General features: G+C 31.5%; 2 protein-coding genes across 2 annotated transcripts; both read right to left on the bottom strand.

Moving 5' to 3' along the window:
* Nucleotides 1-9,100: 9,100 nt before the first annotated feature.
* On the bottom strand, nt 9,101-11,779 carry LOC143916519 (cuticle protein CP14.6-like). The gene is made up of 4 exons (XM_077437659.1): nt 11,751-11,779; nt 10,023-10,106; nt 9,772-9,955; nt 9,101-9,229 (listed from the first exon to the last, which is right to left on the bottom strand). Exons 1-4 carry the CDS (start codon nt 11,777-11,779, stop codon nt 9,101-9,103), a joined length of 426 nt encoding a protein of 141 aa, XP_077293785.1.
* An 8,248-nt stretch (nt 11,780-20,027) lies between these two features.
* Nucleotides 20,028-22,347, bottom strand: LOC143916508 (endocuticle structural glycoprotein SgAbd-5-like). Its single transcript, XM_077437647.1, has 3 exons — nt 22,336-22,347; nt 22,121-22,227; nt 20,028-20,268 (listed from the first exon to the last, which is right to left on the bottom strand). The coding sequence occupies exons 1-3, from the start codon at nt 22,345-22,347 to the stop codon at nt 20,028-20,030; spliced, it is 360 nt and encodes a 119-aa protein (XP_077293773.1).
* Nucleotides 22,348-23,046: the final 699 nt, after the last annotated feature.

The raw sequence follows: 23,046 nt of genomic DNA, 5'->3' as shown, positions 1-23,046 counted from the left end.
ATATTATCAGATGTTCGATCAATAAAATTACAAATTTTGGATAAGGACGACCAAAATTTAGACACTTTCGAAAGCGACAGTGTCTAAATTATCAAATATAAAAGTTATCAAATATAAAAGTTTGTATAGAAATAAAATATTATAATTAATTATATTTTAAATTATTGTTATAATTAATTATATTTACATTGTATTAATTTAAGAGTATTATTATTATTTGGAATTACAAATGTAAACTATAATATTATTATTTGTGTCCTTTATTCTTTACTTTTTAATTTGTTTTCCTTATATTTATCTTTTTCATTTTTGTAAAAATCTATTATTGGACTCGGATGTTACATATATTATTTATTTACTATTTGTTTTTTATACATATCTATGTACATCCTGTCTGTTGATTTTTAAATAAAAAAAAAAAAAAAAATAAAATAAGCACTGAAGGAGCGGGGGCAGGAGCCCTATTACTACGACTCAAGTGATTTAATAAATATGTAATAACAAATAATGCCTGATTTTATTATTTAAATAAATATTAATAACAGTTTAAAGAGTTTTATTTTCATCATCATCATCATCATCATCATCATCATCATCATCATCATCATCATCAATTACAGCCATTCGCCATCCACTGCTGGATGAAGGCCTCTCCAACACGCTTCCACTCGTCTCTGTTTTACGCAACACTCATCCATCTCATTCCGCACATTTTCCTAATTTCGTTCACCCATCTTCCTTGCGGTCTTCCTTTTACTCTTTTGCCTTCTCTCGGGTACCATTCAAGCACTTCTTTTGTCCACCTTTCGTCCATCCTCCTAGCTACGTGACCCGCCCATTGCCATTTCAATCTCTTCACTCTATCCACTATGTCCACTACCCTTGTCATATTTCTCACCCACGTGTTCCGCTTCCTGTCTTTCCTCGTTATGCCAAGCATACAGCGTTCCATACTTCTTTGAGTGCATTGGATTTTATTTTGCATCTTGGCGTTCAGTGTCCAAGTTTCACATCCATACGCCATCACTGGCAAAACGCATTGATCAAAGATCCTTTTCTTCAGGCAGAGTGGCATTTTTGATTTAAAACAGCATTCATCCGTCCAAATGCACTCCATCCTAATTTCATACGTCTCTTTATCTCTTCATTTTTACTACCAGACATGTCAATTATTTGACCTAAATATAAATAATTATTTACTACTTCTACTGGTTTATCATCTAAGGGGATGCTATCAGGCATGCAATAACTATTGAACATTAGTTTAGTCTTATCTACGTTAATTTTTAATCCTACTTTTCTACTTTCCCTGTCCAGCTGTGTTAGTCTGATAAGTAGGTCAGCTGAATCACGAGCTACTAAAACTATATCGTCTGCGAACCGAAGGTGACTCAAAAAGTGACCATTGATGCTTACTCCGGCTGTATCCCAATCTAATTTCCTGAAAACTCCCTCAAGCACCGCATTGAATAACTTGGGCGAGATTGTATCTCCTTGTCTTACTCCTTTTCCTATGCTAAATCTATCTGTACCTGAAAAATTTTTAACCGAAGCTGTGGCATTCTTATATATTGCAGATAACAGTCCCACATAGGGTTCCGGCACTCCCTGTGTTTTTAGAGCGTTAAGTACTGCATTATGACTAACTGTATCGAAGGCTTTCTCATAATCGACGAAACCTAGGCACAATGGCCGTTGATATTCGTTGGCGCGCTCGATTAGTTCGCCAACTACTTGGAGGTGGTCCATTGTGCTGAAATTTGCCCTAAACCCTGCCTGCTCTATAGGTTGGTTCTCGTCGAGGATATTCTTCAGCCTTTCTGTAATAACCTTCGTGAAGAGCTTGTAGACCGCTGAAAGTAGACTAATGGGTCGGTAGTTCTTGATATCGCTTTTGTCGCCTTTTTTGTGTATTAAAATGATAGTTGCGTTATTCCATCCTTCTGGTACAGCTTGGTTCTGGATGCATTTGTTGAAAAGCCTAGATAAAAAATATAAATTAGGGGGGGGCCGCCACATTTTAGTAAGTCAATGGGAATATTATCTTCCCCTGGGGTTTTACCGTTCTTTGCAGTTTTTAGCGCGGCCTCTACTTCGCTAGGCAATACTGCAGGAACCCTTTGGCCGTGTGTCGATTCCGGAACGGGAAATTGACCGTTGTTGTTCTCGTAAAGTTTTGCATAGAACGTATAAACTCTGTCTATGATCTCTTCTCTATTCCTAATTATTACTCCGCTCTCTGATCTGATTGCGATCATTTGGTTTTTGCCTAAGAAAAGATCTTGTTTGCACTTTTTCAGGCTACGGTTATTCTTAATGGTATTTTCTATTAGCTTGCTGTTAAAATCCCTGACATCCCTGACTATTCTCTTCTTAATTTCCTTATTTACTAGATTGTATTCTTGCTTATTATTATCCCTATCTAACTTCCTTTTATGCTTAATTAGATTTTTGGTTTCCTCTGAAATTTTGCTTAGCTTAATCTGTTTCCTGAGTCCAACTAATTTCTTACCTGTTGAGATTAGAACCGAACTAATTACAGTGTTCAATTCCTCGATGTCTGCTTCTGGGTTTAATTTCCCGTATCGGTTTCCAAGTTCGAGTTCGAATTCCTTTTTCCTAGACCTTAGTTGAGCGAAATCTGGAGAGTTACATTCTTTACTGCGAAAAATGGTGCTGTCGACTTATCCTAATTACTTTTAAGTAAGAGAGCTGATCCAAATATTCGAGATACAAAAGGTCGCTCGCCATTTCATTGGGCTGCAGAAGGGGGTAAAGTTAGCATTCTGAAATTGTTTATCGACAAAGAAGTCGATATAGACATTTCCGATGAAAACGGCGAAACACCACTCTTCATTGCTGCAACATATAATCGGTCTGAAGTGCTAAAATATCTATTAAAATCGGGAGCTAAACCAAATGTAATAAATAAAAAGGGCGAGACAGTGCTTCACTATACAGCGAAAAATACTTCTGTCGATGTATCCGAATTACTTTTAAGCAGGGGAGCCCATCCAAATATTCGGGATGTAAACGACCGCTCGCCATTCCATTGGGCTGCAAAAGGAGGTAATGTTAATATTCTGCAATTGTTTATCGACAGAAGAGTAAATATAGACATGACCGATAAATACAATGAAACACCACTTTTTTTGGCTGCTTATCATGGTAATTATGAAGCAATAAAACACCTAGTCAAGAACGGTGCTAATTCGAAAATTGTCTCTAAACGAGGTATGACTATACTGCAAAAAGCAGCGTACAATTGTGAGGTCAATGCCCTTGAATACATCGAAAAATTGGGCTTTAAACTTACAATAGTTGATAAGTTTAAAAAATCTTTATTACATTTTGCTGCACGTGGAAGAAATGAAGCTGCGATTGAATATTTGATTCAACGAGGAATCGATCCAAACATCACTGATAAGTTTGGACGGACTGCACTTCACAATATTCTCACAAATAAGCGCAATATTAACAGTACTGCTTCAATTAAACTGTTGATTAAGTTGGGTGCTAACCCAAATGCGACGACCGAATTAAATCACACGCCCCTGCACTATGCATCAATAAAAAACCATCATCTTGCAGCGTCTGATTTGATAAAAGAAGGTGGTGACATCAACGCCCGTGATAAACTTGGTCGAACTGCTTTGCACTATGCTTCAGCAAAATGCCATCGAAGGATAATTGATTTACTACTGGAAAAAGGCGCTGAAGTTAATGCATTTGATTCGAAAGGACGATCACCATTACACCAACTTTCATATATTGGTAAATTTGAAATTGTGAAACTAATGCTGAAACATGGCGCCGATCCTCGAAAATTGGATAAGGCAGGTCATTCCCTGCTGCATCTTGCCGCCGTGCACTTTAGATACGGCGCTGTAGACGAGATCATCAAAGAGGTGCCGGGCATTGACGTGAATGACCAAGATGTCAAGGGCAAAACCCCTCTACACTTAGCAGCCGAGCGTGGAAGAGCTGCCATTGTTGATCTACTCGTCAGCCATGGGGCCGACATTAGTGCCAGGGACAAAAAAGGAAACACGCCTTCTGACTATGCGGTCAAGTTTAGTCAAACCAAAAACGTGAACTTCAAGTCAAAGACCTCAGGTGATGTTGATGTATTTAATGATATTACTTTTGCATGTCGAATTGATTGATGTTATTTTAACTTTTGTATTTTTTTATTTTTTTACAGCAACGCATGAATGGAATGCAGAAATTTCAACAACGAATTAACTGAAGTTTATTTGAACTATGTATTATCGTACAAGCATTTGTTAATGTATTTTTACTTATTTATCTAAGGTTACTATTTATCTTTATTTTTCTTTATCGATATGTAAAATATAAGGAGATTAAATTTCCACGTATGTATGTATATGTTTGTGACTCAAATTATCGTGTAAATCGTTTTCGACCGATTTCAACATATTTTTACTTTATGTACTTAGTAACAATAGATTCAGGTAAAAATTAATAAATAAATAAATAAAAAACTACCAGGTAGTCAAATTACCTTAAAATATTTTATAAAAAAGTTTTTTAAAAACAAACCACTTTTTTAGTTTTGTATATATTAATATTAAGATACATAAATTATTATTTTGAGTAAAAATACCAATAATTTTATTTTACTACCGCCATCTATGTATAAAACTAAAGACTACATAGACGTCACCCAGATTTCAAATTTGCAAACTTCAGACGCGTCATAACCGATATTTTATCTCTATCGTAATGTCGGAGGATCCATTTACTTATATTGATGACCAAAATGAGCAATATGGCAAAGTATGAAAACGATCGGATAAGAGGAAAATTTTTTCCTGAATTGTAATCGTAAGTGAAACGTAAAGGAGGTTTGAAAAAAACGATCACCTCTATCGGTAATATCGGTATCGGTACTGTCGGTATTGAAATCTCTACAAATTTATATTTATATTTGATTTATTATTATAATAAATACATTATATAAATGGATAGATAATAATAATAACAAAATAATGACCAATGTGACCTGAAAAAATGTCACATTGGTCATTATTTCTTACAAAAAAAAGTCACACCAGTCTTACAAAAAAAAGAAGCGGATAATAAAAATCATTCAGTTCATTCAAATAGACTCGTATTCAATCTCATGAAACTGACCAGTTCATCAACATGACAATCAAACTGGTCAAAATGTTCATCTATCACATTAAGGAACTGGATTGCCTTTACAAGAGACGAGTTATTGAAAGCAGACGTTTTCGCAGCAATAGGTTGGGAAAGTAAACGATGACGCAAAGGTTTACCGCATTCAGGCACCCAAAAATTAAGTTCCGATAAAATCAAAGGGTTGTCAATACTTCCCTTCAATACTCCAAAAAAATATTTGGAAATGGCAATAATTCTTATCGAAGATAGCGAGTCAAAGCCTAGCATATCTTGTATAAAGGCAGTGGGAAATAAATAAGGGTAATATTTATATTTCCTCATGTGAAGGCATCTAAGAAACTTTTTACTTTATCTATGTACGTAGTAACAATAGATGAAGTTTTGTGATCATGCGAAAATTCGAACTCGAGATTTTGACTGATTCGAACTCAGAATCGATCACGTTTTCATGATCTAGAAAAAATGTGTGTGTGTGTGTGTGTGTCTGTGTATTTTTTGAACACCGTTAGTCCTATTGAACTGAAACTTAATATCGGTTACTGAAATTATAATCGATACGAGGTAATTTTTTTTCAAAATTGTAAGTGTTTTTCCTTATTTATCTATTCCAATATCGGCAGCCACTGGAGAAAGATCGTTTTCGAAGCTGAAATCGATAAAATCGAATCTCCGTTCTACTATTTCCCAATAGAGGTTGATTGAACTTTCAGTAATATCAGAAATTCAGAAAGTGAATTTTTAAACGAATTCGTGTCCACGAGAGTTAGAAAAGTAAAACATTAATATTATTGTATATTTTCTTTGTGTGTGTGTGTGTGTTTTATAAGTTAAAATTAATAATTAAGTCTATTTTGTAAACCTTATTTTTTTTTTACACTTTATAATAATAATAACTTTTTATACCAGGTGATAGGGAGAATGGTGCAATCCCCAACGCCCATATAAATAATATATACATATGTAGATAATAACATTATTGAAAAATAATAATAATAAATGATAATAATAACAAATAATAATAATAAGAACAATCAATTTATGTATATCTTTATATTTTAATACATGATTAGCTAATTTTAAAAAAATATTATAACTTTTTAGCTATATTTTATTTAATTATATATCTCCATGTATATAATATTATATATCTTCATTTATGTTCTAAAAATAAAACCATTTTCTTATTATTGTATTTTATAAAATAGATTTAAAATTGCAATAAAATTGAATTTAGTTTAATTTTTTTCCTACGAGTAACTTTTATACATATAACACTTTTTATATACATGAATAGCACATTTTAATGGTTTTCTTTCGAAATTCAAAAGTTCTTTTTTTCCTTTCAAAATTCACAATCAAATCATCTGAAAATAACAACAATCAGTACACTTGGGATGGTAAAATTCGAATTTTTAGTATTATAACCGTTTATTAATTTTGTCTAGTACGATTTTCATAATTAACCAGCAGCGTGGTCTAGTGGTGAATGTTGAATTATTTCGTACTTGATGTTACGAGTTCAATTCCCGCTAAGTCTCGCTGTTGGCCAGACCTTGATTTGTCTAGGTCGATCGTTTCTTATCAGAATTTGCCAATTTTTCTGATTTTCATTGAAATGATTCCTGTAAAATTGGCGTTTCCTTCCCAATTTTCTGTTGCGAACCTTTAGTTATTGTTATATCTTAGGTTTCGCCATATTGCTCACCATAGATGTCTCTGTGGTTGTTTATCGAATATAAAATTCGTATTGTTACATGAAAGTTATTCATCGTTATTTATCGTATTAATACGATGTTTGTAATATATACTGACCATAGATGTCAGATATCGTTTAGATTTACATGTATCTATGTAATAATTATGTGGACCAGGAAGGCGCATTTGAGGTTTACACGTTAAGCCTTCCTGGTATATTTGTAAAATAAAAATAAATGAATAATGTTTTTAATCGAAAGCCATTTTTGATAAAATTTATTTTTTTCTTCTCATGTTTTTTGTCTGCAGTAATTCTAATGTGACACCGTGATCTGCGTAACTTCTACTTTTATCCAACACAATATAGCCATCCCACGGTATGTTAAATTCTTCGAATGTTGTTGCATCCTTAGGATCACTATCTAAGTCGAAGTCTAGAGTCGATGCTATTATTGTCAGACTTGAAAATATTAAAAATATCTCTGAAATTTATTTAAGAAATTGTACAATTGTAACACTATCAGATTTCATATAAATATCAATCAAATGAAAAACCTCCATTTTATTTTAAGTGCACGTTTTAAGAACTATACTGAATTATGTAAGTGCGTACTGTAATTTTATATTCGACAGTAGCGTTGTAAATTGTTAAAAGTAAGTAAAGGGTAAATAAAAAATAAATGTTTTAGATGATTTACCAAGAAATCCTTGCAAGATTCATTTTCCGTAATCATACATACATTGTTAACTTTTATTAAGTTAATTTTATTAAGGCTTCCAATCCGGACTAATCCGAAACCGAAAAATCAGCTTTTTGACCATCTTTCAAAAACCCCAAAACCGGCTTTTTTATCTCTATCAACCGGCTTTATAAGGTTTCCTTTAATTAATGATTTTTTTTCTCAAAACTAACAATTATGAATTTCAATTTCTATATTAAATTTCAAATTTTGGTTTTTTTTGTGACTACCCTTGCTTTTGATTTTGTTCTTAAATTTTAAATTTATATTGGGTTTATTGATGGTCTCATATAAAACGCATTTGTTTTCTTTAAGTTCTTCAGTTTGTAGTTCTTGTGTATTTTCCATTGCCGTTTGTCGATCGATTTCTATCTGTGATTGATATTGTACGCTGGTTTTTAATCTATACTGAGTTTGGTTGAAGAGTGATAAGCCATTTCGGACATTTTTCTCTATCATTTTTAACTCTTCCATATAATTTAAGAATGATGGCGTACCGTAATGTGAGATAAGGTCGGCTAAATTAAATTTTTCATTGCCCTTTAAAGGTTTCTGATTTTCAATATCACTACTGAGAAATTCTTCATCTGCATTCGAATCAATCCGTGATTCGACTTCGATATCTTGATTTTTGTATCTTTCATAAAAACATTCCTCTGGAAATGCGTCGATTTTTCATTCCTCCCGCACAAATAAAATATGGCGGCAAGGAACAATGTATGATTTCCAAAAACTGCATGTGCCGTTTTCTGGAGATGTAAGAGTATGTATAATATTTTTTACTGCTACCATCTTTGAAATTTTTCGAGACTTCGCCATTTTCCTTTATCGACATGTCTAATCTTATAATTAATTAATCTCAAATCCTTAATTTTTATAATCTTCTGATGTACTATGTACTGTATGTACAAATAGCCAATAATTCGTCGATACTGTATGTACAAATAGCCACATCTTTTTAATATTTGTTTAACAATGATTGAATTTAAAGTATCAAAGGTAATAATTTACATTTTGGGGTTTCGTCTCGTATTTTACGTGTGTATATTTAGAAGCTTTATAATTTTTTTATATAAATTATTATGATAATTTAATTTTATGAATATGAATTATGTTGATAGAATGAATTGTATGTAGATATGAAACTGCTTATTACTTAGTCATAGACACTATGATGCATATGTCAATCTGATACATTTTATTTTAAAGTCCATTTAGTTTTTATTAGTTGGCAAAACTATTTGAAAGCTAATCAATTAGTTATAGGCTCATCTTTTCCAAAAAGTATAAAATTGCGCTGCAAATTCATACTTATCCATTTTTTATGTTTATTGATTGTGTTGTGGCTTTGATATGAATGTGAGCAGTATGCCGAATATACACATAGATATACCGAAATAGTATTATTTTATTACTGATAAATAGTAAATATATAGTAAAATCTAACATAATACTATGTAAATAGGAAAACATGTTATATATTATAGGATTATTCACGTTCACATACTATTTCTTCGCTCTCGCCATTTTTTCACGTTTTCATGAATCTTGTTACAGTTGATGAAATTACATATAGGTCCTTCCATCATTACTATATTACCAGCAAGAGCTTTCACAACCTGACGATTCTGCAAAATAAACATTTTCGAAAATTAGCAAACGAACAATTCATCAAATACAATAGGGTCGAGGTCAAATAAAGTCATTTATTTTGTAAAAATTAAGTTTATTAGCGATTCAAACAACAAAGTTATTGTTAGTTATAAAAAAGTTCCAAATATAATAAGTAAAAATTTTCACAAAATCGAAAAAGAAAGATCACCCAAAAAGGATTTATCAATGTATTTTATATTATTTGCTACCTATTATTTTGGGAGTATTAGTTAAACATATATAAAATATACTTGCACCACTTAAATTTTAAGCCGAAAAATATTGTATCGTTTAATTATTTTTAAATATTATTTAATAATTTAATTTAAATATTTACCGATCGAAACAATTCCACCATTCTTGTTAGTCGTGCTCCTTCAACTAAGTCCTGTAAACAAAATCTGATTCTTTAAAACAGTGCTTAGAATATATACATATGTATTTTTAACGAGACTTATTCCTCTTATAAATTTGATTTTGTTATTATATTGCGTAGATATTTCCTGGCAAAACTGACCTCTAAAGGAGCAGCTGATTTTTGATTATAGCCAGATTCATCTGCATAATATTCGACCAAATAAACTTGATTGTCCTTTCCGATGATAGTATAAAATCCCAATTGAACTAAGGACTTTCCGCCGTTTTTAGAATCTTCCAGAAAACCCTCTTCCATCCTAACTGTGCCGAGAGATGTTTCAAATCTGTGAAACAATCATGTAAATTTAAGGTTTGTCGTATTAAAATGATTTGTTTGAGATAATTCCTTACTTGAAAATGTATCTTTCTCCATTCCATGGTTCATTTTCGTACACGTGCGTGAAAGCAGTCTTAGGGTCAATATTTGTATCGACGCTGTAGGACGCAACTTGAAATATCAAACTCGATACTACAATTACTAGCTGAAAATATATATTTTATTTACTATATACATTTTAATACACTTGTTAATTTCAACTTAATTAGGTATATCATCGAAATTAATATTTGTATTAATTACACTGTTCAACACTTAAAATTTAAAACTCAGCACACTTCCAATTAACACTTTTAAACGAAAACAAAAAATAATGTGGCTAGAACACTATCTCAATAAATATGTTTCAATACAAAATACTCAATATAAAATAGTATTAACAGTGGGAAAAAATCCCAAGTGAAAATACGTACTTTTGACTTTTGATTTAAACTGGACGACTATTTAGAGATATTTGAAGGCTAAAAAGTACTACAAATGAAAGATAAAATACCCGACTATAGATTCCAATATTTATTTTGAACAGAAAATTGACAGATTTTGTTACATCGACCGAACAACACCAAGGTATAGAAAAATCGCGTTGTGTTTTTTAAAAAATAAAAATTTAAAAAACACACCTATCTCCGAATCTCGAGCCAATCAACATTTTTTATTACCAGATTCATATTCACTGGGCATATATCTATAAGAAAAGTCATATCTCGTCTCTGAACCAAAAAAAAAGTCGTCATTTGTCGAACAGTGTTAGTAGAATTGTGGATAAAATAGAACTCTATATTTCATTACATCGAATCAAATTTTTGCAAACGACTACAGATGGCTAAAACAAAACTTTGCTAAAATATTGTACGTAATTACATATATTCAATGCTTTATTAATTTAATCAAAAATTGAAAATTCCCATTTAAGATAAAAATAAATAAATAAAAAATTCAGTTTTAATTTTAGACCACCAAATTTTGTATAGTATTGTACTCTAATCAAAGACATTTTGGAAAGTACTCAGATTCCGGAATCCAATTTTTCTTTTATAAAATTCACCCGGGGAATGCTGGGCAAGTGTTTTTGAACGTAATGCAGTTCTACAGTTTTTAATATACATACATATGTACATATACAGAACTATTAAATTTTATATCTTTTTTATCGGTCTCCGTGACTGGCCCGAATTTGAAACGCCCGAAAACGCAAAGATCGAAAATCGAAAGATCTTAAGTCGAAAGATAAAAAAAAAGGGTGCATGGTAAACGGTACATACTCACTTAATTTGCGCGAGCAGGATACAACAGGAACAAGAGGAACAGGCTTTTCCTCCAGTATTAATGTGCGCGCGCATAATACGGGAAGAAAAGCCTGTTCCTCTTGTTCCTGTTGTATCCTGCTCACGCAAATTAAGTGAGTATGTACCGTTTACCATGCACACTTTTTTTATCTTTCGACTTAAGATCTTTCGATTTTCGATCTTTGCCTTCCGATATTTGCGTTTTCGGGCGTTTTACATTCGGGCCCGTGAGGTAGACCCCTTTTTTATAGCCTGTCTTCAATGCTCACGGAAGAACACGGACACACAAGGTATGCCCAGATGAACATCACTTTGCGTTCGTAGTTATCTCTGAACATCTTACATATCTGTGTTCGTCTGTGAGTGCCTTGCGTTTTTCTCAACGCGTCATGTTTTAACTACAATACTTGAATGGCTTAGGATGAATCGTAGCCTTTGAAGGTTTGTGTTTTTTACCTTTCACCTACCTGAGTAACGCCGGGCATTGTTCGAAAATATCAGCTTTGCCGGAAAACTCCTTATTAACGCGTTATATGTAATAATGTTTTGATTAACTTGAAATTTTGGTTTCTATAGGTCAAATCTTGGAATCAGTTTTGCATATAATTTTGTGATGAAAAATCGAACACATTTAAGTATGATGTGTTTAAAATTTTCATTTGTTTGGTTGTATGCAGTGGAAGAGTTGAGTGGCAGGGGTTGTCACACAATGTTTTCAACTCATGTTTTGTGTATGATCATTATGTGAATTATGGTATTTGGTACTTATGTACAAAAGTTTGACTATAGGTGTCACCTTGGTAAACTGTAGTGGCATCTATGGTCGAGGTTAATATATAATAGATAAATAAATAAATTAATATAATGAAACTTTTTTGGAGTCAATGTTATGAAAAAATATTGAAACGATGTATGTTTCTGGTTTTAAAAAATAAAATATACATATGTATACGGACTTACGATGACAATACAAGATTGTATCATAATTAGACTTGATCTTTCCCCCTCTTAAAATTTGTTTGAGGTATTATAAACTCTGGGTGAGTGAAGTTGAAATTTAAAGTAATCAATATTCAATACTTGGATTTCAAAAGTGTGTGATTTCGTCGCGTTTTATCAGTAGTCGAGCGAACAAAAATGAAACTTATGAAAATTAAAATGATTTAGTTATAGATGTATTAGAAGAATATGATGTTTGGATTTCAATATTCAAATCGAGCTTGAACTTACCGATTTCATAATGGTCAAGTGTAGGCAATGCAATGCGCTTCTGTTGCAGATAAAGACTGTGTTACTTTATTGCCATATTCACTTTATATAGTAAGTGTGGGTGAAATGAAATTACACAATTGTTGTTTATTTTACAGTCAATGCTAAGCTGAAGATGAGGCTTCTTGAAGTGGTTCTTAGCCGAAATTCTGCGAGCTGTGATGTTCCACGAGTTTGCCACAGATGTTGGAGATGATTTTATACATATGAAAGAAATCGAATTTTTGACACATCACAAATGTATCTCACTACTTTTAGTTTTCAGTAATAATTTGTCACTTTCAACATTAACCGATTGAAACATTGTTTTTTACCTAGATATGTACATATACATACATACATATATAAAAGTCTTTTACAACCATGAAAGAAGAGATGAAACTCAAAATTACCACCACTGAAGTGAGACAAAGGACTCCAGCATGCATTAGAAATCGGCATTTGAACCAAAACAATAAATAATTTTAGTAAAATTTTTGTTTTATTTGACATTAGAAGTTAAAATTAAAGTCGCTTGTGAATGTAGACCTTTATTCGGCGCGCTCCCTAAATTTGGTTTTTACACCCTAATTATGATAATGGGGAAGACATATATATCAGTGATATCTTAAAAGATAGGGTAAGAAGCAGGCATTTGTTTGAAAAGGTTTGACGTCTTAAGGATAATTTAGTTATTTTTTTAAATGCAAAAAAATATCAGTTTCTCCTACTCGACAAATTTTTGAAAACTTATTGTGCTTCTTATATTTTTTTCTGTTGACACAGATAGTTGTATTTGTTTTTATTTGATTCAATATACATTATAATAACAAAAAAATAATAATTGGCTAACATACCACTTTTAACTTTGGCAGTATTAGCAATTAAATGTGAGTTTTTGGGTTTTTACTAAAAGCCTCTAAAAATGAAATCAACCCTTTTAGATTTTGCACTTAGCTTCATAACAACGTGTATGTATATGGAAATTTAGTACTATTTAAATTAAAAAATATTCCTCTGCTGGGAAAGTTTGAATATACATGTATGTATGTATGCAATATATTATATTTGAAAACTCATAGACCAAAAATAAAAAAATCATTAAAATATACGTGGAAAAACGTTTGATTTGAGAGAAAACTTTCGACTAAATCGCAATGTTCAGTTTATAAGGAAACCCTTGAAAAATATTATACATATAAGAACCCTTGAAAAATATTATCGAAGAGACACCTCTGTGAGGGACAGTACATATAAGTTAATTATAAATTTTAGAGTTAAGTATAATAATTAAGATGTATTTTTAAATTAGCTTGATAGCTAAAATATATATAAATAAAAAAATATGTATATGTTTCGTGGCCCCAAAAATTTTAAGAATCACTGATTTTTCCACTGAAACAAAGTATATATATTTTATTTACATACCTTGGATTTGAGTGTCATTAATATCAAGGTACATATATTATTTCAAAACAAATTAAAAAAGACATTTTAAAAAACAAATTCAAATATTTTTTATATATTTGATTTCGAACATGGATTGAAATCAAAACCGACAATATTATTTCAATGTAAGAGAATTGTAAGTTAATCTGTATATAGTCATTTGTTTTACAACTGTTTAACACCTTAAATCATTAACATTTAAATGTCAATGTGCATAGATAAAATTGAGTATGATGTGTAGAAATATTATTCAAAAAACACATTTAATTAATAAAAAATTCGCGCACATATTATGTAAGTAATAAAATGGTATTATTATTTTATGTAGTGTATTCTGTATTCATTAGGAAGTGATGTATGTTTTTTTTAATTTTGAAATATTCACATATGTATATTTTTTTGTACACCTATGTACTTAAGTGGTATTAAAAAAAATAATTTATAAGAGTCAATATTTTAAAATATATTATTATAAATAATTCAAAAGTCTCCGTTAGTGTAGTGAAGAATCTTTCCATTCAAATTCTTTGGCAAAAGCGATCGGATCCAAAGACTTGGCGTTTTGTACTTGTTTGAAACCCAAAATTCGCACTTCTTTCTCGTTTCCGACATACGAATGTGCAAAATCCGTTCCGTTTGTATAAACGTGCCAAAATCCAATGACGTCAAAACGCATGTCTTTCGAATGACCAGGATTTATTATGCTGACAAATTCTCTCCGGATTAAATTTTCGCCTCGTCCGAATCTTGTAAGAAATGCGTTATGATATTACATATGTAGTATATGTAGGTATATTTTGCAAAAATGTTATTTATTATATTTTATTATTCAGTAAAATTTCAATCAAATTGCATACTCGATTGCATACCAATCTCCAGGTTTTACGGTGTATATTTCAGGTGGCAGATTTATCGACGGTAAATTTGTTTCTTTTTTGCTTATTATCGAAGAAGCCAACGTCACATACGCCAGGAAAATCGCCATCTTAAATGATTGAATAAATTTAATATTATTTACGAAATATCGAATAAAATAAAATGCAATGCTTAAGAGATCGTAGTTCACCTTAATCATCGTTTCAATTGTACTTTTAGACTTGTTCCTTTGCTGTCACTTATAAAAGTCAATTCATCATGAGATTGCAGACATTTATATGCAAGTTTCATAATCGAGTGGAATATCACATATTAATAAGCTAAACGATTATCGTCCGAGCAAATACGATTATAATTATTCTTACATGGCTTATTCCATTAGCAAAATGCTATTTCGTATAAGCGAAAGAAGGCACTGTTTATATCTATAAATAAATAATGAGCAGATTTTTCCTAATGTTTACAACGGATTCAAATGTCAATCGGAATAGGATTCCATATTGGATAGTTGCATCATCGAAATACATTCGATTGGAATATATATGCATGTATGTACATAGTTCATCTCACGATTTTTTAGCTGTGTACATATTTCTTATTATATAACATTATATAATCAGAATGCATGCAAAATTGTACGCACGTATGTATTTTGGTGTATATTTTTACTATATTTATGTACATATGTATTAATAATAGTTTTATGGATAAGTTTTGTGAACATGCAAAAATTCGATCTTAAGATTTCGACTGATTCAAACTCCGAATCGAAAAATTATTTTTAAAATATTGCCTTCACAATTTCGATTCAAGATAATATGGCTTTAAGGGATCTAGGTAGTTATAAACTTCGAAAAACTAACAGGTAGTCAAATGACCTTAAAAAAACGATCAGTACTGTCGGTATTGAAATCTCTACAAATTTAGATTTATTATTATAATAAATACATTATATAAATAGATAGATAACAATAATAAAAAAATAATGACCAATGTAAATTGACAAATTGCCCAAATGAGTCACACCAGTCTTACAAAAAAAAGAAGCAATCATTCATCTCATTCAAATAGACTCGCATTGAGTCTCATGAAACTGACCAGTTCATCAACATGACAATCAAACAGGTCAAAATTTCCACATTAAGGAACCGGATTGCCTTTACAAGAGACGAGTTATTGAAAGCTGACGTTTTCGCAGCAATAGGTTGGGAAAGTAAACGATGAAGCAAAGCTCTACCGCATTCAGGCACCCAAAATTTAAGTTCCGATAAAATCGAAGGGTTGTCAATACTTCCCTTCAATAAACCAAAGAAATATTTGGAAATGGCAATAATTCTTATCGAAGATATCGAGTCAAAGTCTAGCATACCTTGTATAAAGGCAGTGGGAAATAAATAGAGGTAGTATTTATATTTCCTCATATGAAGGCATCTAAGAAACTTTTTTACTTTATCTATGTACGTGGTAACAATAGATGAAGTTTTGTGATCATGTGAAAATTCGAACTTGAGATTTTGATCACTGGTCACGTTTTCATGATCTAGAAAAAATATTTATTTATTTGTTTAAAGTTTGGACCATTGTAGCATTACAGAAATTGCTAATGTTCAAAAATATAACATAAAAGAAAAGAAACAAAATAATAACTAAAGAAATTAGACATAACAAAAACAAAACATATATACACAAACAACTAATAATAATAATAATAATAATAATTACAAATTATAAAAAAACAACAAAGAAGGGAATGTCTTATAAAAGAAAAGAGAGAAATGAAAATAAATATAAACATAGGTACATATGTATATACACAGACAAAAATACATTTATACATAATCATAAAAAAACAATAGGAATTATAATAGCAGATACGTAAAAATATCAAATATAAAATATAACATAAGTTCCAATAAATAAGAACCAACTGCAAATACAAAACATCCCTGTGAGGCCCAAACGGAAGAGAGTTAATCAAAATATGTGTGTGTGTCTGTGTATTTTGAGGAATTTTTGAACACCGTTAGTCCTATCGAACTGAAACTTAGTATCGGTGACTGAAATTTTTCACTGCTTGTATCACGACTTCGTTGTTCATTTTTTCTATTCAAAGCAATCGAAAAATGTTCTCGCACCACGAGTTTTCTGTTGACTTTTCGAGAGAAGAACGAAGACTAAGACCTCGACTTACAGGTAACGTTGATTGAAAATGCAAAGGAGGTATGTAAAAATAGATGTAGACCAACATCTCAAAAGCTTCGATGCGGCTGATCATCCTGGTCTTCAGAGTCCACGTTTCACATCCATGTAGTAATACTGTCCAGACGTAGCTCTTCACGAATCTCAACCACGTACGAAGATTGAGATGCCTGTTTGTAAGCGCTGCCTTCATTTTGATAAATGCTGTTCTAGTCACCTCGATGTGGATTCTTAGATCTTCATGTGGGACTATCTCTTCATTCAGCCAAGTACCCAGATATTTGAATCTTTTCACTCTTTCTAATACCTCTCCATCCAACGTTAGATCACCGGTGTCTGTTTGCATTCTATCTACAATACTATCATAAATTTTGTCTTCTTAATATTTATGCGCAGACCTCTTCGATTGCTTTCTTGATGTACCCGGTCTAGAGATCTTTGCAGGTCTGCTAAATTTTCAGCGACTAGTGCCGTGTTATCAGCATATCTTATATTGGTGATTGTCTCGCCGCCCATCTTGATACCCTCCGCTTCTTGGAGATCATCGTGGAAGATGGATTCGGTGTAGGTGTTAAAAAGAGCAGGTGATAGGTTGCATCCTTGCCTGACACCTCACTCAATAGGAATCTCATCAGTGAATCGATCATCGATGCGCACTACTGCAGTCTGATTCCAATAAATATTTCGTAGCAATCTGACATATCTGTCATTCAGGCCAATATTTTTTAAAGTTTCCATCAGGCGAGCGAGTTGGACACGGTCAAAGGCCTTTTCAAAGTTTATAAAGCAGATGTACACAGGTTTACAGACTTCTGTGGATCTTTGGAGTAGTGTTTTCATGCAGAAAAGGGCATCTCGGGTACCCAAGTCTCGTCTAAACCCAAACTGCTCTCTGCCAATCGCCTCTTCACACCGTGAAGTGAGTAAATTCTGCCCTGTATTATCCTTAGTAGGATCTTCAATGTGTGACTCATTAGGCTAATTAATCTGAAGTCACAGCACGTCCTAGCGTTTGTCTTTTTTGGCAACGGGATAAATGTGGATTGTAACTAATCTTTAGGTAGTTGGCCTGATAAATATACCGTAGAACTTTTGTCTTGTGTAAGTGAAACTGGTCTCGTGGCCGGAAAGTACACATGATACATTATCGAATTTCTTTTTTTATACTTCTGATATTCCTCAAATACATTGATTAAGCCATAAGTTGGTCAAATCCAAATTTTTTTGATCTATTTCTATCAAAAAAGAGAGAATTTAATTTCAGTGGGACTCCAAATTACAGACCAAATTCTAATATGATCCGAACAAGCGGACAATAAAGCAACACTATTATACTTGGGTCTTGGAAGTAATGAGCATTGCGCAAAACAAATCCAACCATTTTGGTAGCCCTACAGCACATATAAGAAATATGAGTCGAAAATTTGAAGTCACTCCTAAACAGTCATCCAAGATCCACAGTTGAGTAAGTAAGCGATAACTGAAAGTTCCGAAGGCTATAAGCGAACTCAATAGGGGAGAGAGACCTTGAGAAGGAAATAACATTACAAAATAGCATACAAAAGCCGTATGTAACCAGCGACGTGGACTAGTGGTTAATATATTATGCTTTCGATCAGAATGGTCACGGGATCCAATCCCACTAGAGTACTACTGCTGGCCAGACCTTGATTTGTGACTCCAGTTCTATCGTTTTTCATCAGAGTTTGCCAATTTTTATGATTTTCATTGAAACGGTTCATGTAAAATTGGCATATCCTTTCCTATCTCTCTGGCTAATCTCAAATTATTCAGTGTCTTCATGTTCTATGAAATAAAAATAAAAATAAAATAAAATTTAGTGAAGATTCGTCAACCGGAAGCGGCAGTCTTATTCGATTTTTCTTTCCTTTTAATATGTATAGCCAGAAGCTTAGCTCAGTGGTTGCTTTGATTCTAACCATCGAGAGGTCCCGTGTTCAAGGTCTGATTTGATCTCGATTGAAAGGAGTATTTTTGCAGTGCTATTGATCACACTTGGAGATTTGTGACTCTTTGTCGATTGTTTCCAATCAGAGTGTTTTTAATTTATTGGATTTCACGGTTTATTTGAAACGGTTTCTCATCAAATTGGAAAACCAACCTATGTACCTGCATACTATTTATCATCATTATTTTAAAATAATTAAAAATCATGTATTTATAAATGTACAAGTTTAAAACCATAGGTGTCGCTTAGTGCAACTGTAATGACACCTTGGTAGAATATAAATTGATATAAATTGAATATAAAGTTCCGGGATAGTTCTTGTTTCAATTTAAACAATCATGATAAGCTGGCAGTGGGATTTTTTTCTTAGAAAAATAAAAAAATGTTGTGAACACATGATTTTTTCCACACTGATGAACGTATCAAGCTGAAAATTTTTATTTTTATTTTTTTTATACTAACTTTTTGTTCGACAAAATTATCTCAGCTACGAAGTCTTCATGAAATTTACATACACATGTACATATGTACATATATACCTTATATGCAATGCCCGCCTTTATTAAAAGTCCAAGTTACTTTGAATTAAAATAAAATATGTACATTTTACTTTAATTTTTTTATTATTACTATATAATATATTACATACATATAAGAATACAACTAATAAGTGTAATTTAAAATATATGTATAATATCACGTTAATAAATGCACAGTGTTGTACATATGTATATGAAAATAATGTAGAAGTTACATTGACGAACTGCTACGTATGTATATAAAATTAATTTACAAACATACATGCATATTATTTATAAATCCAAACAATTAAGATTTTTTTAAATAAAGGTTCGTCAAGGTAGCCACATTATTGCATATTTGAAATCGGTGATTTATCATAATATAATTATGATGATAATACTGAGAGCGTATATACAAATTATAATGCAAAGGAAGATACGATTTAAGATTAAGTCTTATATTATACACGCTTAGCCGAGAAGTGAAGCCACTAGAGGTCCTGAAATTCCTCCTCCTACACCCCCAGGTCCTCCCTGAGATTCAACTTTCGGTTGAAAACCATTCTCGTCGGCCAAAAATGTAACAGTCCAGACTGTTCCATCGGGAGAAATCCACGTGTAAGATCCTTGAACGGAGATAGCCTCATTTTCAGTACCGGCATTCTTCAATTCACCGGTTTCTTGGCGTTTTGTACCATCGGTAAGCTCATATCTGTAAAGTCAAGTATTCCAATTAGAATAAATTCGAATATTTTTAGGTTAGTAAAACGCGTAGTGTTGGTAGATATAGTTATTAGTAAGATTTTGATTATATTGACTTGATGACATGTATTTAGCGTAGTTATCATTTCATTGCCTACGTAATATACAAAAATTATAGAAAATATTTTTCGGTGGTATTTTGTATCGTCTTACATAAAATGTATTTGTATAAACGACATTTATTTATATCGTATGATTGGTACCATTTATAGTTTTTATCAATATATGTAAATTAAAATGAAGCAAAGTTAGATAATTTAATTCATTACAATGGATATAAATATTGAGAAAATATCTCAGTGCTCTGTGAAATTTAGTAACTAGGAAAAGATCAAAAACAGTTATCAATATTTGAAAATATATACTGTCCATAACTAAACAAAATATCTATGAATATAATAATGCATCAAAAATGTATGTTAATTATTGTTTATATACATTTAGTGTTATATGTATGTAACGAAAACTTGATACTACTGTATTATCCACTGTTTGTATCTCGTGAAGGTTTTATCACGCATCCCAATAGTAAAAGATGCATATTTTACCTCAAAAAAATTCTATGAATATATTCAATGTACCTATGTATGTATAAGATGTTTACAAATATTAATAATTAATGCAGTTCCAATATATAAAAATAATAAAATACGCCAGTTTTTTAAAGCGTTCGGATGAAATAGCACTGAGCAACAAAATAACTGTATTTACCGGAGCAAAAACTAATCAAGATTGGCCCACTGAATTAAAATATGACAATATTTTTTGTTCGCTTGTTGAGCATTATAAAAAATGTAAAGAGAGTTTAAAATTTTTTTACAGATATTTGGCTTTTGCAGTCTTTAATTAAAAATCTAGTATTTTTGTGCCGAAAGTCAGCATTGAAATTAATAGTTGGGTGTATTTTATATTGAATTTGATTTTATTGGTTAAAAATACTTATAATTAATTATCTAGCGAATTTTCAAAGTCAAAAATTATTTTTTTATACATTTTTTCCGTAATATTATGATCTAATAATTTTTAAAGACTTTTAAAATTCGCTAGATAATTAATTATAAGTATTTTAAAAGAATAAAATGATCACAATCGATAGAAAAAATATCTGTTTATTTATTTCAATACTTACTTTTGACATTATAACCATACTAATACACTTGTGAAGAGTCTCAGTGATTACAATAAAATTGTCTAAACCTTTCAGGTATAACACACAGATTACCTAAACACAATCTGCTTTAGGTCATCGACTTTAGAGAGTCTTTAATTAATATTATGTATTAGATGTATTATGAGCATTTATAAGAATTGTAAATAGGTTTTTGACCTCTTTTTCTTATTATGCTGTACATTAACATTAGAATAATATAATACTATGATTACTAAACAAATTAACTTAAATTGTAAAATAGAAAATGATCAGTAGATCAGTAGCTATTAAAATAGATATAAGATGTATTGTGAACATAATTTCGTAATAATAAAAAGCATTTAAAAATCAAAATCAATCACTTTTGACACGGCAAGACTAGATTTTGAATTAAAAACGCACATATCTCTTAAACGAGAGCTTAGCTAAAAAAAATTATTGTCATATTTGAATTCAGTGGATCATTAGATTGATTAGTTTCCACTCCGGTATTTTTATTATTGCTCAGTGTAATTTCTGTGAACAAAATATATGATCCTGTAAATATGTACGATAAGGGCAAAATACCCGAAATTCGATTTGAAAATAAAAACATTTAACGCAATGACCGATACTTAGATATGAAATTTTCTCAAATATGTAATTGACTCACGCAAATCTGTAGTTTCCCAAGCCGATGTTGTCGTTTTCGTATGACACAAGTTGAACGTCGTTTTGTGGTGCTGCTGAAACGAGCGCCGCAAAGCAAATCAAAACGATCTGAAACAATCACACGATCACATAGTATTATTATTCTATTCTACTATTGTTATTTATGATATCAAACGTGCACATTTTAAAATGCAAATATAAATAAATAAACCGCACCGCGAACTTCATATTGTTATATTATTCAACTGTCACTGAACCGTGGGTGCAGATGTTAACACTTTCACTTCTGGTCGATAAAGATGACCCCACGATCGCGGTTATAGCCTTTTATACTATAAACTGACTTCATCTTCTTCTTCTTCTTCACCCAGGTCAATTGCATACACACACACACTCAGATTGTTCCGTAATAAGAGAGAATAAAGGTTATGCGTGTTGGCGCAATACTTTTTCTTTACTATATTTTTTTTTGCGAGATTCTGATCGATCGCATGGGCGGCCAAGATGACCGTTCATTGAACAGGGACGGCGTTTTATTTTTATTTTAGCTCCATTACAATAATATGTTTGGTGATTTGGATCATTTCGGATTACATTCGATAGTTCCTGGATCAAATTATGATACTTATAATGAGAATGGATCAAATTCGGATACTTTAAATCAAGTGTGAGCATGAAAGTTGGAGAATCTGGTGCCCATACATACGATAACAAAATTAATTAATTTTGGTGATTTTTTACATTATACATTGAAATGTTAAGAATACAAGAAATATATTTGGTTGTCATAAAATTTCATTTAAATACACTATTCGACAAATGACGATTTTTTTTTGGTTCAGAGACGAGATATGACTTTTCTTATAGATCTATGCCCAGTGAACACGAATCTGGTAATAAAAAATGTTGATTGGCTTGTTGTGTACG

This window comes from Arctopsyche grandis, chromosome 1, assembly GCF_051622035.1.
Source record: "Arctopsyche grandis isolate Sample6627 chromosome 1, ASM5162203v2, whole genome shotgun sequence".
Classification (NCBI taxonomy): Eukaryota; Metazoa; Arthropoda; class Insecta; order Trichoptera; family Hydropsychidae; genus Arctopsyche; species Arctopsyche grandis.
This window is presented reverse-complemented; position numbering and strand designations above follow the sequence as displayed.